Here is a 15000-nt window from a genome sequence, read left to right as displayed (position 1 = left end):
CTATATATATATATATATATATATATATATATATATATATATATATATATATATATATATATATATATATATATATATATATATATATATAACATTGATAATAATAAGAAATGTACATTGAGCATCAAATCAGCAGATTACAATGCTTTCTTAAGGATTGCGTGACAAACTCAGCTTTGTATCACCGGAATTAATTACATTTTAAAATATATTCAAATAGAAAGCAATTACTGTTTTTACTTTATTTCTGATCTTGGTGAGCATCTTTCAAAAGCATCTTAACAACCCCAATGTTTTAAATGCTGATTTTGTTCATGTTTATGTATTATGAGTGTATATAAATGCTCATTTTCAAATGTTGCACTTCTTCTCTTCAGTTCACTCCACTCATTTTCTATAGGGTTCAGGTCAGGCGACTGACATGGTCATGGCAGAAGCTTGGTTTTGTGCTCAGTGACATTTTTCTGTTGATTTTGATGTTTGTTTTTGTGTCATTGCCCTGACGGAAGATCCAAACATGGCCCATTATAAGATTTCTAGTCAGGTTTTGATTTTTCATTTTTTGCCATTTGATAAAATCCATGATTCCATGTATCTGAACAAGATGTCCAGGATCTCCGGCAGAAAAATAGGCCCACAATATTTAAGATCCAGCAGTATATTTCATTGTACACATGGGGTACTTTTTCTCCCTTTGTACCAAACCCATTATAAGTCTTTGCTGCTAAAATTTTTTTTATTTTTTTTTATCTGACAATAGAACCCATCCCGTTTGAAGTTCCAGTAGTGTCAGTTACTTTTTAAACGTTCTATGGTCAGATGAAACGGCAGCAAACACTTTAGAGGGCTTTGGTGCACACAGGAATAAAAAATACCCCATGTGTACAATGAAATATACTGCTGGATCTTTAATGTTGTGGGCCTATATTTCTGCCAGAGATCCTGGACATCATGTTAAGATACATGGAATCATGGATTCTAGCAAATACCAACAAATAAAAAAATCTAAACCTGACCGTCTCTTCTTATAATGGGCCATGTTTGGATCTTCTGTCAGGGCAGTGATCCAAAAACAAACATCAAAATAAACACAAAAATTGGTCACTGAGCACAAAACCAAAGTTTTGCCATGACCATCTCAGTCCCCCAACCTGAACCCTATAGAAAATGAGTGAAGTGGACTGAAGAGAAGCACCACCAACATGGAGCTGGGAGGGTGGAGCTCAGAAGGATCTTGCCATAAGGAGGTTGCAAAAAAGTATTGAATAAAAAGGTATGATTAATTGTGAGCAATGTGTATTAGAGAACAACATTTATTTCATAATGAGATTTTTTCCCCCATTTAAAATTATTATATTATATTATATATATATATATATATATATATATATATATATATATAAAACAAAAATCTAACCTTTAGTCTAATCTAATGGTTACAAAAATCAAAACTTTCATTGAAGGAAAATAATTGAAAATGGGGGGAAAATAACATTAAAAAATAAATGTTTTTCTCCAAAACACATTGCCCACAATTATTAGCACCCCTAGAATTTTTTATGAGTAAAATATCTCTGAAGTATATTCCCATTCATATTTACATTTTTTTTTAGCTCACCAGGGTGATCATGAACATGAAATTGTCCAGCCATGACTTCCTGTTCCACAGGAGTATAAACATGAGGAAACACAAAGGCCAAATTCCCTTAATCATTCATCATGATGAGAAAAAACTAAGAATATAGTTCTGATGTGTAGCAAATGATTGTCGAGCTTCACAAAATAGAAAGTGGCTGTAAGAAAATAGCTGAAGCATTGAAAATCCCCATTTCCACTATCAGGGCAATAATTGAGAAGTTCCAATCAACTAAAGATGTTACAAATCTTACTGAAAGGACATGTGTCTAAATCATCCTAATGCAAAGTGAGGAGGATTGTTTAAGTGGCCAAAGACTGTCCAAGGATCACAGCTGGAGAATTGCAGAGATTAGTTGAGTCTTGAATCTCAGAAAGAAAAAAGAAAGAAAAAAAAAAATCAAAAGCATCTACATCCCCACAAGTTGTTCGGGAGAGTTTCAAGAAAAATCCAGATCCATGCTCTCATCCAGAAACAATCTCCAGCATATTCAGTTGTCAGACAAGACTGGAACTTCAAACGGGATCAGCTTCTATGGTCAGATGAAACTAAAACAAGAGCTTCTTGGCAGCAAACCCACCAGATGGGTTTGGTGCACACATGGATAAAAAGTGCCCCATGTCCACGGTTAAATATACTGCTGGATCTTTAATGTTGTGGGACTATTTTTGTGCTGTATTCTATCAAATACCAACAGATAAAAAATCCAAACCTGACCACTTCTGCTAGAAATCTTATAATGGGCAGTGGTTGGATCATCCGTCGGGACAATGATCCAAAACAAACATCAAAACCAGCACAAAAATGTGTCACTGAGCACAAAATGAAGCTTCTGACATGGCCATCCCAGTCCCCTGACCTAAACCCTAAAGAAAATGAGTGGAGTGAACTGAAGAGAAGAAGCACCAACATGGAGCTGGGAATCTGAAGGATCTGGAGAGATTCTGTATGAAGGAGTTATCTCTGATCTCTTCTCGGGTGTTCTCCAAACTCATCAGGCATTATAGAAGACGACTCAGAGCTGTTCTCTTGGCAAAAGGAGGTTGCAAAAAGTATTGAAGAAAAAGGGTGTTAATATTTGTGGGCAACGTGTTTTGGAGAAAAACATTTATTTCATAATGTTATTTCCCCCCCACTTTCAATTCTTTTCCTTCAATAAAATGTAATTGCTGCAAAGGGTGGGCCAACTCCATATTAAACTCTACGGATTAAGAATGGGATGTCATTAAAGTTCATGTGCACGTCAAGGCAATATATATATTTATTTATTTATTTATTTTTTATCAAAAAGTCCCTATAATTAATTAGTACATAATTAGTCTGATCACAAAATCCAGCCACATGAATTAAGGTATCATTCATGCCCAGTTATACGGCGAATTCAACACTAAGGCCTAAGGAAGTACAAACCCGATTCCCGAAAAGTTGAGACACTGTATAAATTGTGAATAAAAACAGAATGCAATTATATGGAAGTTTCAAATTTCAATATTTTATTCAGAATACAACATAGATGACATATAAAATGTTTAAACTGAGAAAATGTATCAAAAATAAGTTGATTTTAAATTTCATGGCATCAACACATCTCAAAAAAGTTGGGACAAGGCCATGTTTACCACTGTGTGGCATCCCCTCTTCTTTTTATAACAGTCTGCAAACGTCTGGGGACTGAGAAGACAAGTTGCTTAAGTTTAGGAATAGGAATGTTGTCCCATTCTTGTCTAATACAGGCTTCTAGTTGCTCAACTGTCTTAGGTCTTCTTTATCACATTTTCCTCTTTATGATGTGCCAAATGTTTTCTATGGGTGAAAGATCTGGACTGCAGGCTGGCCATTTCAGTACCCGGATCCTCCTTCTACGCAGCCATGATGTTGTAATTGATGCAGTATGTGGTCTGGCATTGTCATGTTGGAAAATGCAAGGTCTTCCCTGAAAGAGACGATGTCTGGATGGGAGCATATGTTGTTCTAGAACTTGGATATACCCTTCAGCATTGATGGTGCCTTTCCAGATGTGTAAGCTGCCCATGCCACACGCACTCATGCAACCCCATACCATCAGAGATGCAGGCTTCTGACCTGAGTGCTGATAACAACTTGGGTTGTCCTTGTCCTCTTTAGCCCGGATGACATGGCGTCCCAGTTTTCCAAAAAGAATTTAAAATCGATTCGTCTGACCACAGAACAGTTTTCTACTTTGCCACAGTCCATTTTAAATGAGCCTTGGCCCAGAGAAAACGCCTGCGCTTCTGGATCATGTTTAGATATGGCTTCTTTTTTGACCTATAGAGTTTTAGCCGGCAATGGCGAATGGCACCGTGGATTGTGTTCACTGACAATGTTTTCTGGAAGTATTCTTGAGCCCATGTTGTGATTTCCATTACAGTATGGAATTCCATTCCATTTCTGAATTCCTGTATGTGATGCAGTGCCGTCTAAGGGCCCGAAGATCACGGGCATCCAGTATGGTTTTCTGGCCTTGACCCTTACGTACAGAGATTGTTCCAGATACTCTGAATCTTTGGACGATATTATGCACTGTAGATGATGATAACTTCAAACTCTTTGCAATTTTTCTCTGATAAACTCCTTTCTGATATTGCTCCACTATTTTTCGCCACAGCATTGGGGGAATTGGTGATCCTCTGCCCATCTTGACTTCTGAGAGTCACTGCCACTCTGAGAGGCTCTTTTTATACACAATCATGTTGTCAATTGACCTAATAAGTTGCAAATTGGTCCTCCAGCTGTTCCTTATATGTACATTTAACATTTCCGGCCTCTTATTTCTACCTGTTCCAACTTTTTTGGAATGTGTAGCGAATATTTGGCATGACATTTCAAAATGTTTCACTTTCAAAATTTGATATGTTATCTTTATTCTATTGTGAATAAAATATAAGTTTATGAGATTTATAAATTATTGCATTCCTTTTTTATTCACAATTTGTGCAGTGCCCCAACTTTTTTGGAATCGGGTTTGTATGATCGATAGTAATAGTGATGCTTGTTTGCTTGGTGTTTGGTAACAGTGATGCTAGCAAACATCACTTGAATAATCATTCAAAAGCTTCAAAAGGTAACACAGAAATGACCCCTCCAGGGGGTAAATATGTTATTTTGGGTCGATTCAACCCGTGGACATGAAAAACAACCCGCGGCAACAGTGTAAAAGTAGCCCGATTCTGCGGGAAAACCGCAGATAGGCAACTCTGCCTGTGCTCGAAATGTTTGGTTGAGGTTTTAATGCAACAGAAGACACCAATCCACAGCAGCTCACACCACTGACATTCCCTTCTTTGTCTCTGTGCGATGAATCCAGCAGAAAGAGAACAAGAAAAGCAATTTGCAGACAGAAGCACACTTCAAGAGCAGCAGAACTGTCTGTCTTAGTTGTAAGGCTGTTTTGTCTGTCTGTGTGTGTCTTTAAATGATGAATGAGGTTTGTGTGTTAATCTTTTTCTGCGGTTTTCATCTCACTGGAACTATAGATCCAGTGTCCAGAGATTATGTGACTACTATAAATCTCAATATATGACTATAAACACAAAAATATTCAAATCACACTAAATGTCCATATTTTATTAATGATGGGTCTGTGGGTTCGCGTACCTTATATGAGTGTTTGTCTGGTTCCTCACAGTCTGAATCGCTGCTCTGGTCAGGATTGTCTGAAGCAGCCCATGATAACACACCCTGCCTCTTCATGAAGTCACACACTGGTGTATCCTTCTGAACCTGCATACACAAAGTTCACATCTCTAAAGAGTAAAGACACATACAAACAAGTTGCAAAATTATCAGTTTAGAGTTGAAATGACTTTTATACACTGAAAAACAAAAATAGCATTCATCTCTGTGGGTGTTTTTGAATCAGTCAGCTGAAAACTGTGGAGGCACTTGAAAATAAATGGGCACAGACCGAACGGTCAGTGTCAGAGATTAGATCGAGCTTGCTAGATGTCTGGGCAGTGGAGTGAAAACTGTATTTTTGGCCATGTCTCTGAATTTACTGTTTGTTGTTTTGATCTTAGCATTGAAATTATATAAATAAATTTATATATATAAATAAATTTATTATATATAAATAAATTTATTATATATATATAAATAAATTTATTATATATAAATAAATTTATTATATATATATAAATAAATTTATTATATATATATAAATAAATTTATAATATATATATAAATAAATTTATAATATATATATAAATAAATTTATATATATATATATATATATATATATATATATATATATATATATATATATATATATATATATATATATATATTTATTTATTTGTGAATAGTATAGTAGAGAAACAGGACACCAGACATTTATTAACCTGTCAAATAGTGAAAAGAATGTTGAATCATGTCAGTGTTTTTTGAAACATATATACATTTTAATTAATTACTGTGTAAAATGAATTTAATTTCGGCACAATTGAGTATACAGTATATAGCTGTCAATCATAAAAACAAAAACAAAACAAAACAAAAAAAATTAATTGCACATTTTTCTGTAATTAATTGCGATTAACCACACCTAACACTGATGTTTCAATATATTTTTAGATTGTAATTAGGGCTATCAAAAAGAACATGTTAACTCATGCAATTTTTAGCATTACATTATATGGTCACACTATCATTCATTCAAGTGCTATTAAACCATATAAGCACGATAAGATGGCTGCATTGAATTCTCTTTCACACTTGAATGAAAAAAAAAACAACAACACAAAAGTATGCTGAAATGCCCGCTTTGTCAAGTATCCTCATAAGCACAGTCTTAAGTGAGTTAAATAAAGGCCCGGTTTCACAGATAGGACTTAGCCTAAACCAGCATTAGGCCTTATTTCAATTAGTGCATTTAAGTAGCTTTTATAAACATACCTTAGAAAAAAACATTACTAGTGTGCATCTAGAGACAAAACAATGTCTCTGACATATTTTAAGATATGTCAGTGCAAGGTGATTTGAGTTAAAACAGCTCAAACATGCATTTTACTCTAGGACTAGCTTAAGCCTTGTCTGTGAAACCAGGGGAAAGTCTTAACTGACTGTAAAGAGATGTGAGGACATTGGATCTTAAAGTAAGATCTTAAAGTAACAGCAGCCTAATAAGCCTGCTGCTGTGATGATGTCGTGGCAAATTCGATGTCTCTGTGTCCCTTCAGTTCAGGTCTCAAAGAAAAACTTGCAGAGTCAAAGTTCCAGGTCTCAGAAGTATTTAACTTTATTGTCAAACAACAAAGTGAGATGCCAGCTCCACATCTGAGGCTCTCTTAGCCAGGGCACATTTCTAGCTTTTATAGTAAGCAAACAAATTCTACAATTGTTTTCTGTAAGACAGATAAAATACTGCATCAATGTCTGTCATTAATGTTAATAAAAGAACAAAAGACAAAGAGAAAATCGCTCACTGCTCTTGACTGGACTTTTGTAGTTTTAATAAGGATTAATCTATATTTAATTTATGCAGTGAAGACTGTGAAGTGTTTGATAACTTTATTCAATTTCTGTATATTTCCTACCTGTTAGAGTAAATATTTTAAATATACTGCCTTTATGTTGTTTCTGCATTCATTTGAAGATTAAATGTGACATTATTACAATATTAAAACTTTAATGTTAGGTGCAATTAATCAATTAATTACAGAAAAATATGCAATTAATTAGTTGCATTTTTAAATCGATTGACAGCATTAATTGTAATACTTCAATAATGAATGCCCTAAATAGAGTTCAGATATTTCCCTGCACTGTTAAAATGCATAAAAAAGTTTTTTGTTTTTTTTTTCTTTCTATGTAACCTTGTAAACAGTGTGCTTTAAGATTTTCACAGCTGCTGTCACTTTAAGACGTGACACACATGACAAAGATCTGACACACATCCCATTTTCTCACAACTCATTTAAGACTTTGCTTACTCGACAAATGATACTCGACAAAACGGGAACTTTTACATAACTGTGTTTTTGTTCATTCAAGCGCAAAAGATATGACTCAATGTGGCGCTGGCTCTGGCGCACTGTCTGTAGCGGCATTCTGTGAGCATGTTTTGGGTGGTTGTTCAAAGAAAGCCGCTTCACAGATTGTGCCAGTACAGATTTTTTTTGTTTGTTTTTTTCCGTACCTGAATGGTTTAATAGCACCTGAATAAATAGTAGCATGATCGTATATGGGGTGTGACAATACATTGATATAGATTGATAAATTGATTAAATGTGTAATGATACAATATATTGATGCAACGTGTAAAAAATAGATACCATTTATAAATTTAAGAGGTACCGTTTTCACACTCTCCACATTTTCCATAATGTCAGTTTATGCATTATTGCCGAAGCATGCATTCTTGTTTAAACTAACCTAACTTTTAGAGCTTGTGAAAGATGCTCCGGAGTCAGGACAGTTGCTGTCAGTGTCTGATCGGGTGCTGAATCATCACTAAAGTTTATCAGTTGCTGTTTTTAAAGCCTTGGAGAAATAACACACACAGAATGCCCCATCGCAAACAGTGCACAAATAGGCCACTGAATTTAGTCTTCTTTTACTCATTTTTGTGTTTCAATATGATTTTGCATAAAATGACTTCATCTTGCTAGAGTTTATTACTATTTCTAAATCATGTTACTTTCTACCGGGTGTCTGTTAGATCACAACACTGGACTAGAGTAGAGAGTACTATGAACTGTTCTTTGTGCTCTCAGTAACTGAAATTTAAATGGTTAAAGAGAAAGGCTCAATAAACTGTTGCATAAATCTAATACACCACAAATCAATATCTTTTCCCTAAAAACAATGAGAAACAATGTTGCTTCAAGCGCATCATTCTAAGCATTGGGACGCACATAAGCGGTTTGCACCGCTCTGTAATGGAGCCTTTTATAGCCTAATATAATACTTTTGTGCAATGAAAGCTTATTATTTTATCTTGTTTTGTCCCATCTATAATTTGTTATTGCCTCATTAAAAAGCTGTGCTATACATTTAAAATAAGTGTCTTTAAATATTTATATAAATTGCCTATATTTACTTGTTTTTCTGTAGATTTTTAACATTACACATTTTACTGATCTTCTGTGCGAAATTTTCAATTAAATGTGTTATATATTTTGGCATGAGGTAATTAAATTGTAACTGGTTGTAACTAGGCATATAATATAATATCAAGATATCGATCGATATACCTCTGAATTGCATCATAATCGCATCACAGAATTTCCAGTATCTGCAAATATCGTATCACTGGCTATGAGAATCGATATAGTATTGTGATGAACCGTCCGATTTACACCCCAAATCATATACTATAGCACAAATGATGACAGAACAATGGATGCTGCATTAATCATGTTAAATATGAAAAAAAAAAAAAAAAAAGAAATATATATATATATATACATACAGCTATGGAAAAAATTAAGAGACCACTTAACATTGATTTCTGAACTTGGAGTGGTCTCTTAATTTTTTCCATAGCATATATATATATATATATATATATATATATTATATATATATATATATATATATATATTATATATATAATATATATATATATATATATATATATTATATATATAATATATATTATATATATATATATATATATATATATATATATATATATATATATATATATATATATATATATATATATATATATATATGTTTCATATTCAATGCTCAAAAAAATAAATAAAAGGAACACTTTGAAAATACATCAGATCCCAATGGGAAAAAATATCATGCTGGATGTCTATACTGATTTGGACTGGGTAATGTGTTAGGAACGAAAGGATACCACATCGTTTGATGGAAATGAAAATTATCAACCTACAGAGGACCAAATTCAAAGACACCCTGAAAAATCAAAGTGAAAAAAATATGCAGCAAGCTAGTCCATTTTGCTGAAATTTCATTGCAACAACTCAAAATTGGTACTCCAATTTTGGCTTGTATGGCCCCCATGTGCTTGTATGCATGTCTGACAACGTCAGGGCATGCCCCTAATGAGACGACGGATGGGGTCCTGAGGTATTTCCTCCCAGATCTCTTCCAGGGCATCATTGAGCTCCTGGACAGCAACCTGGCGGCATCAGATGGACCGAAACCTAATGTCATAAAGGTGTTTTTTTGGATTTAGGTCAGGTGAGCGTAGGGGCCATTCAATGGTATCAATTCCTTCATCCTCCAGGAACTGCCTGCATACTCTCGCCACATGAGGCCGGGCATTGTCGTGCACCAGGAGGAACCCAGGACCCACTGCACCAGTGTAGGGTCTGACAATGGATCCAAGGATTTCATCCCGATACCTAATGGCAGTCAGGGTGCCATTGTCTAGCCTGTAGAGGTCTGTGTGTCCCTGATATGCCTCCCCTCTCCAGACCCTTTCACGTCTGTTACGTGCTCAGGGGGTGCTTCTCAATATCCCTCCTTGTCTCCTCGCTCCTCCGTCCTCCATCCTATGACCCGGAAAACAATCGAGCTCAGCCATCTTGAAGGACATCTCAATTCTCTAATTGCACTGTGAGGAGACGAGGAACGAGGAGTGAGGAGGCTTCCTGAGGAGTCATGAGCGAGGACACACAGGTGCATCCTTTGCGGAAGTCTTTCTCATTGAGAAACGTGACGCACGCATAAATTCACCTCCCCCTTCTTATCTGTCACAATAATTTAAATGTATGCTTTACTTTTACAGATTAAATAAACTTTATATCTCATATTTCAACTAGGCATCTTGCTTTATTAATATTTATTATATTTTTTTAAATAACCAAACTTTAACAACATGTGGGTAGATCCCTCGAGCGCAGCTGATGACGCTTTGAAGTGACGCTAAAGGGAGCGAGGATTTATCATTTCACTTGATTCAATTCCTCCGTCCTCTCGTCTTTTCCTTGCGTCCTTCCCTCGCATCCTGGAGGGGTGGAGCTAAGACGCGAGGAAAGAAAGCAAGGAAAGGAAACGAGGATGCACAAATAAGAATTGAGAAGCACCCAAGGTGAACCTGCTCTCAACTGAAAAGCACAGGGCACCAGTGGCGGACCTGCCAATTCTGGTGTTCAATGGCAAATGCCAACTGAGCTCCACAGTGCCGGGCAGTGAGCACAGGGCCCACTAGAGGACGTCGGACTCTCAGGCCACCCTCATGAAGTGTGTTTCAGATTTTTGGTCAGAGACATTCACACCAGTAGCCTGCTGGAGGTCATTTTGTAGGACTCTGGCAGTGCACATTCTATTCCTCCTTGCGCAAAGGAGCAGATACCGGTCCTGCTGATGGACCAAGGACCTTCTACGGCCCTGTCCAGCTCTCCAGAGTAACTGCCTGTCTCCTGGAATGTCCTCCATGCTCTTGAGACTGTGCTGGGAGACACAGCAAACCTTCTGCCAAAGGCACATATTGAGTTGGACTGCCTGTGCAACCTCTGTAGGGTCCAGGTATCGCCTCATGCTACCAGTAGTGACACTGACCAATGCCAAATGCAAAACTACTGAAAAACAGTCAGAAAAGATGAGTAGGGAAAAAAAAATGTCAGTGGCTTCCACCTGTAAAACCATTCCTGTTTTGCGCGTCGTCTCGTTGTCCATCTAGTGCACCTGTTGTTAATTTCATTAACACCAAAGCAGCTGAAACTGATTAACAACCCTCTCTGCTACTTAACTGACCAGGGGCTGTATTCACAAAACATTTTATCTTACCACTAAGAGTTCTCCTAAATAGCAGTAAAAGTTCTTAGCTAAGAGTTTTCTCTTAAAACCTAATCACAAAGCTGCTGAGACCAACTTTTACTAAGGAATAGATAGAAGTCTTAAGCTAAGAGTAAGGGCGGGGTTGACCTCGTTGCTATGGAGTAAACACACAGTGATTGGCTGATGGGGGAGGAGTGAGCGATTTAATCATAGAAATATTGTAGAATGAGGTGTCATGTTTCCATATTAAAATAAAGGTTTTAAAATACAAATGTTGCCCTATTCAAATAAATATTTTTTTAATTAAAATGTTGCCATAGTCAAAATAAAATGTTGCCATATTGTTGCCATAAAGGTTTTAAAATAGGCTAAGTGTCACTAATTAAACTAGTATATACACTTAATTGTCCACCTCTTGGATGTCTGCATCTCAAGAGATTGTAGAATTCAAGCTACAAATTATGTTTTATAAACAAAGTCTGGGAGAAACACATTCAAACAGTTTTTCTAATCAGCTCGAGAGGAGGAATATATACACAGACGAAAGCTGACTCGCCTATAGTTACTTTGACAGTTTTCTGCATCCTTCTGCCACCCCGCTCCTCACTCTCGGCTGGGGATACGGAGATCACTTTGGGTTTGGGCTAAATGCCAAGCTCAGAGCCCTCAATCCCCTTGGACAGCACACCAAATACGCTTATTTATATATATATACTCTATTCAATCATTTGTAAGTGTGAACTCATGAAAACCATTGGTAACCACAGGTAATCAGACAATATTTATTTATTTGTTAAAGTTAAAGTCTCATCGTAGATTCAAATATATAAATAAAAATGTACTGCATTTATCAAGAAAAAGTTCAGCAACTAAGGCTCTATCGCTATTGCCTCAATGGTGTTCAGTGTCTTTGGGTGGATTAGGACTGTTTGTGATTTGGTCTTAGTGACTTAGGAGTCCTCTTGACTACTCCTAATGTTTCACAGATTTAGGAGCTAGTTTTAGTGCTAAAATGCTTTGTGAAATACTCTTAGAGCAAAAATGTAGGACTCCTAAAATTAGGACTGACACGCCCATTATTTTTAGGAGTTTCTCCTAAATCGGCATGTTAGGAGCTACTTTTAGCCTTAAGATGTTTTGTGAATACGGCCCCAGATCAATATCCCAGGAGTTTAACTGACTTGATGCTATTCTCTGATTTAAAAAGTGTTATATATATATATATATATATATAACTGCTCAAAAAAATTAAACACACATATATATATATTCCCAAAATAATAATATATGATACAATGAAGTATATGAAACAAATAATTTGTATTGTATAATATAAAATTTTATAATAGCAACCTTTGGCTACTCTATTCTGTAGAATATTAAGACTGACCATACAAAACCCATTTCGACAGACCACTGATGAGGATTTTAAAAATACTGCATGTGTGAAGACCAACTGTGATCAGAGAACGAGTGAATTTTGTTTGTTAATGCAGGTGTCTTACCTCCTCCATAACAAGAACCCCACAGCGCACCATGCTGTCCACCACATCAAGAGCAAAGCTGTGAGCGTTCTGACATGGCTGAGAGCGACAAACAGATGGACGGACAGATAAGAGAGAGCAGATAGAAAGGAGAGATAATTAGTTGTGTAGTGTTTTTGTTCTTGTTGACATTTCACAGCCTTTACAAGTGTTTATTTGCTGATGCAAGTGTAAAATGTGCCTACAATAATTACACATGCTATTCCCGCCGCTGAAGAACCCTTGAACGGGAAACTCGATTTAAGAGACATCGAGAGAGAATAATAAAAGGAACAGATGGGAGCAAATGATCGATTGGAAGAGCGAGAGAGAAATTGGGAGACTGTATGAAAAAATAAATTAGATTTTTTTTTCTGATTGACTGAAGAGCAGGGCGGCTGAATGAATCACTACTAGCATCAACGTGATTATAAACATCATATGTGTGTGTTTGAGTGAGACTCACCGGTATGTACCCGGGTGGTAGTAAATGTGTGAGTTGGAGGCTTTTCTCCGCCAGCTCCTCCTGACCCAGCACAACATCAAACTCCTGGTCTCCACCCCCTCCACAGCCTACAACCTCACTCAGCATGGCTGAGACAGCACACGCTTCACACAAACACACATGCCTTCAGGGTTAGCACTGTCAATAATCCCTGCTGTGGTGCAAATGTGATTCAACCCAAAGACATCAACACCCTGAAGTGGCAGAACAATCAGATTATTTATCAGAGTGATTTTTTTTGTTTTGTTTTTTTTTAATTTGTAACATTACTAAAGAAATATTTGCACAAATATTGTTGGTTAAAAAAAAAAAAAAAAAAAAGTCTGAAACAGATGCACTAAATTTGGAGAATCCAATCGGTCAATCTTCTGCTATCTTCTGCAGATCAAAAGGTCATTCGGTTTAACCGTATAAAGGCCAGTACAGCCATTTCATTTGTGATTAAAATATTTTAAAATATTATAAATAAATATACTTTTTTTTTTTTTTTTTTCCTGGCATGATTTTATAACAGCATATCTCAACATAGTGCAAAATTGTATTAAACTTTTGTGTTGAAGTTGCTTTGTTATGAGAAAGAATGTCCGGAAAAAATAATTTCCTTGATATCATTCAGAGTAACCAATATAAAGGATCCATTTATGTGACATCATTCAGACACCTGCAAAGGACCACATAGTCATAACCAAAATTCTCATTCGGTAAAACCAAAATTTTGGTTAAACCAAATTATTTTATTTTTTTTGGTGACAAATTTTGTCCATCTTGTAAAAAATGACAAATGCAGTGTTAATTGATTATAAAAAAAAAAAAAAACAAAAAAAAAAAAACACAATCTCATTGTTTACACTGAAAGGGGACTTTTAAAGAGGGACTTTTCGGGTGGTGCTTAATAAATTGGTAAACTTTATATCTGCAAATCAACTCCAATAAACTGTAATAAAGTGCTCTTGCCTGTAAACTGGATCACTACCAGTTTACTGATCTATCCTTGAGTAACTAATTTTTAGCACAACCTCTGTTTTGCATTGTCCCTTTGTATTGACATTCGTTCACAAAGTGGAATGATTTGCGCAGACATAAACGAATTTCGGTAGAGTTAAGGGAGCATTTTCTTCAAAAAAACTAAATTAATCCACCTCATCTTCAGTGGCTCAGATATAAGGAGTAAATGAAGAGAGCTATGTGGATTAATCCATCCAGCTACAGAACACCTAAAACGCTCGGGAGACATTCTCGTCAGTGCAGCAATGGCGGACTGTACAACTGGCTGTGAACTCGCTCAGGGCATTTCTAACTTCTATGTTAAAACGCCAGTGTCTGTCAACATTCGTGAGTGGGGCCTGTGGCTAATGTGACATCACACTGCCAGGGATCTGGAAATGGCTTGTTCTGAGACACTGCTTATGATTTATGGGGATAAAAAAAAATGGTTTGATTTTTATCATCATAGGGTGGTTGTCTACACACACTGCCAACACACATTTATATCCGAACACCATGCAAAAGTGAATTTTGCATAATAGGTCCCCTTTAATAAAAAAATTAATTATATCACCATTGTTATTTTTTATACATTTTTTTTACATTTTTAAAAACCTTATTCGTTAATAACCCAT

General features: G+C 36.0%; 1 protein-coding gene across 1 annotated transcript in view; it reads right to left on the bottom strand.

Moving 5' to 3' along the window:
• gpat2 (glycerol-3-phosphate acyltransferase 2, mitochondrial) overlaps window positions 1-15000 on the bottom strand; it is a 73516-nt gene that overhangs the window by 7332 nt on the left and 51184 nt on the right. The window contains exons 15-17 of the mRNA XM_067393819.1: window positions 13343-13485; window positions 12859-12936; window positions 5252-5377 (exon numbers count right to left, since the gene is read on the bottom strand). Of these exons, the coding sequence (XP_067249920.1) occupies window positions 5252-5377; window positions 12859-12936; window positions 13343-13485 (347 nt within the window). The remainder of the gene's footprint in view (window positions 1-5251; window positions 5378-12858; window positions 12937-13342; window positions 13486-15000) is intronic.

Source organism: Chanodichthys erythropterus, chromosome 9 (genome assembly GCF_024489055.1).
Source record: "Chanodichthys erythropterus isolate Z2021 chromosome 9, ASM2448905v1, whole genome shotgun sequence".
In the NCBI taxonomy this organism is placed as follows: Eukaryota; Metazoa; Chordata; class Actinopteri; order Cypriniformes; family Xenocyprididae; genus Chanodichthys; species Chanodichthys erythropterus.
This window is presented reverse-complemented; position numbering and strand designations above follow the sequence as displayed.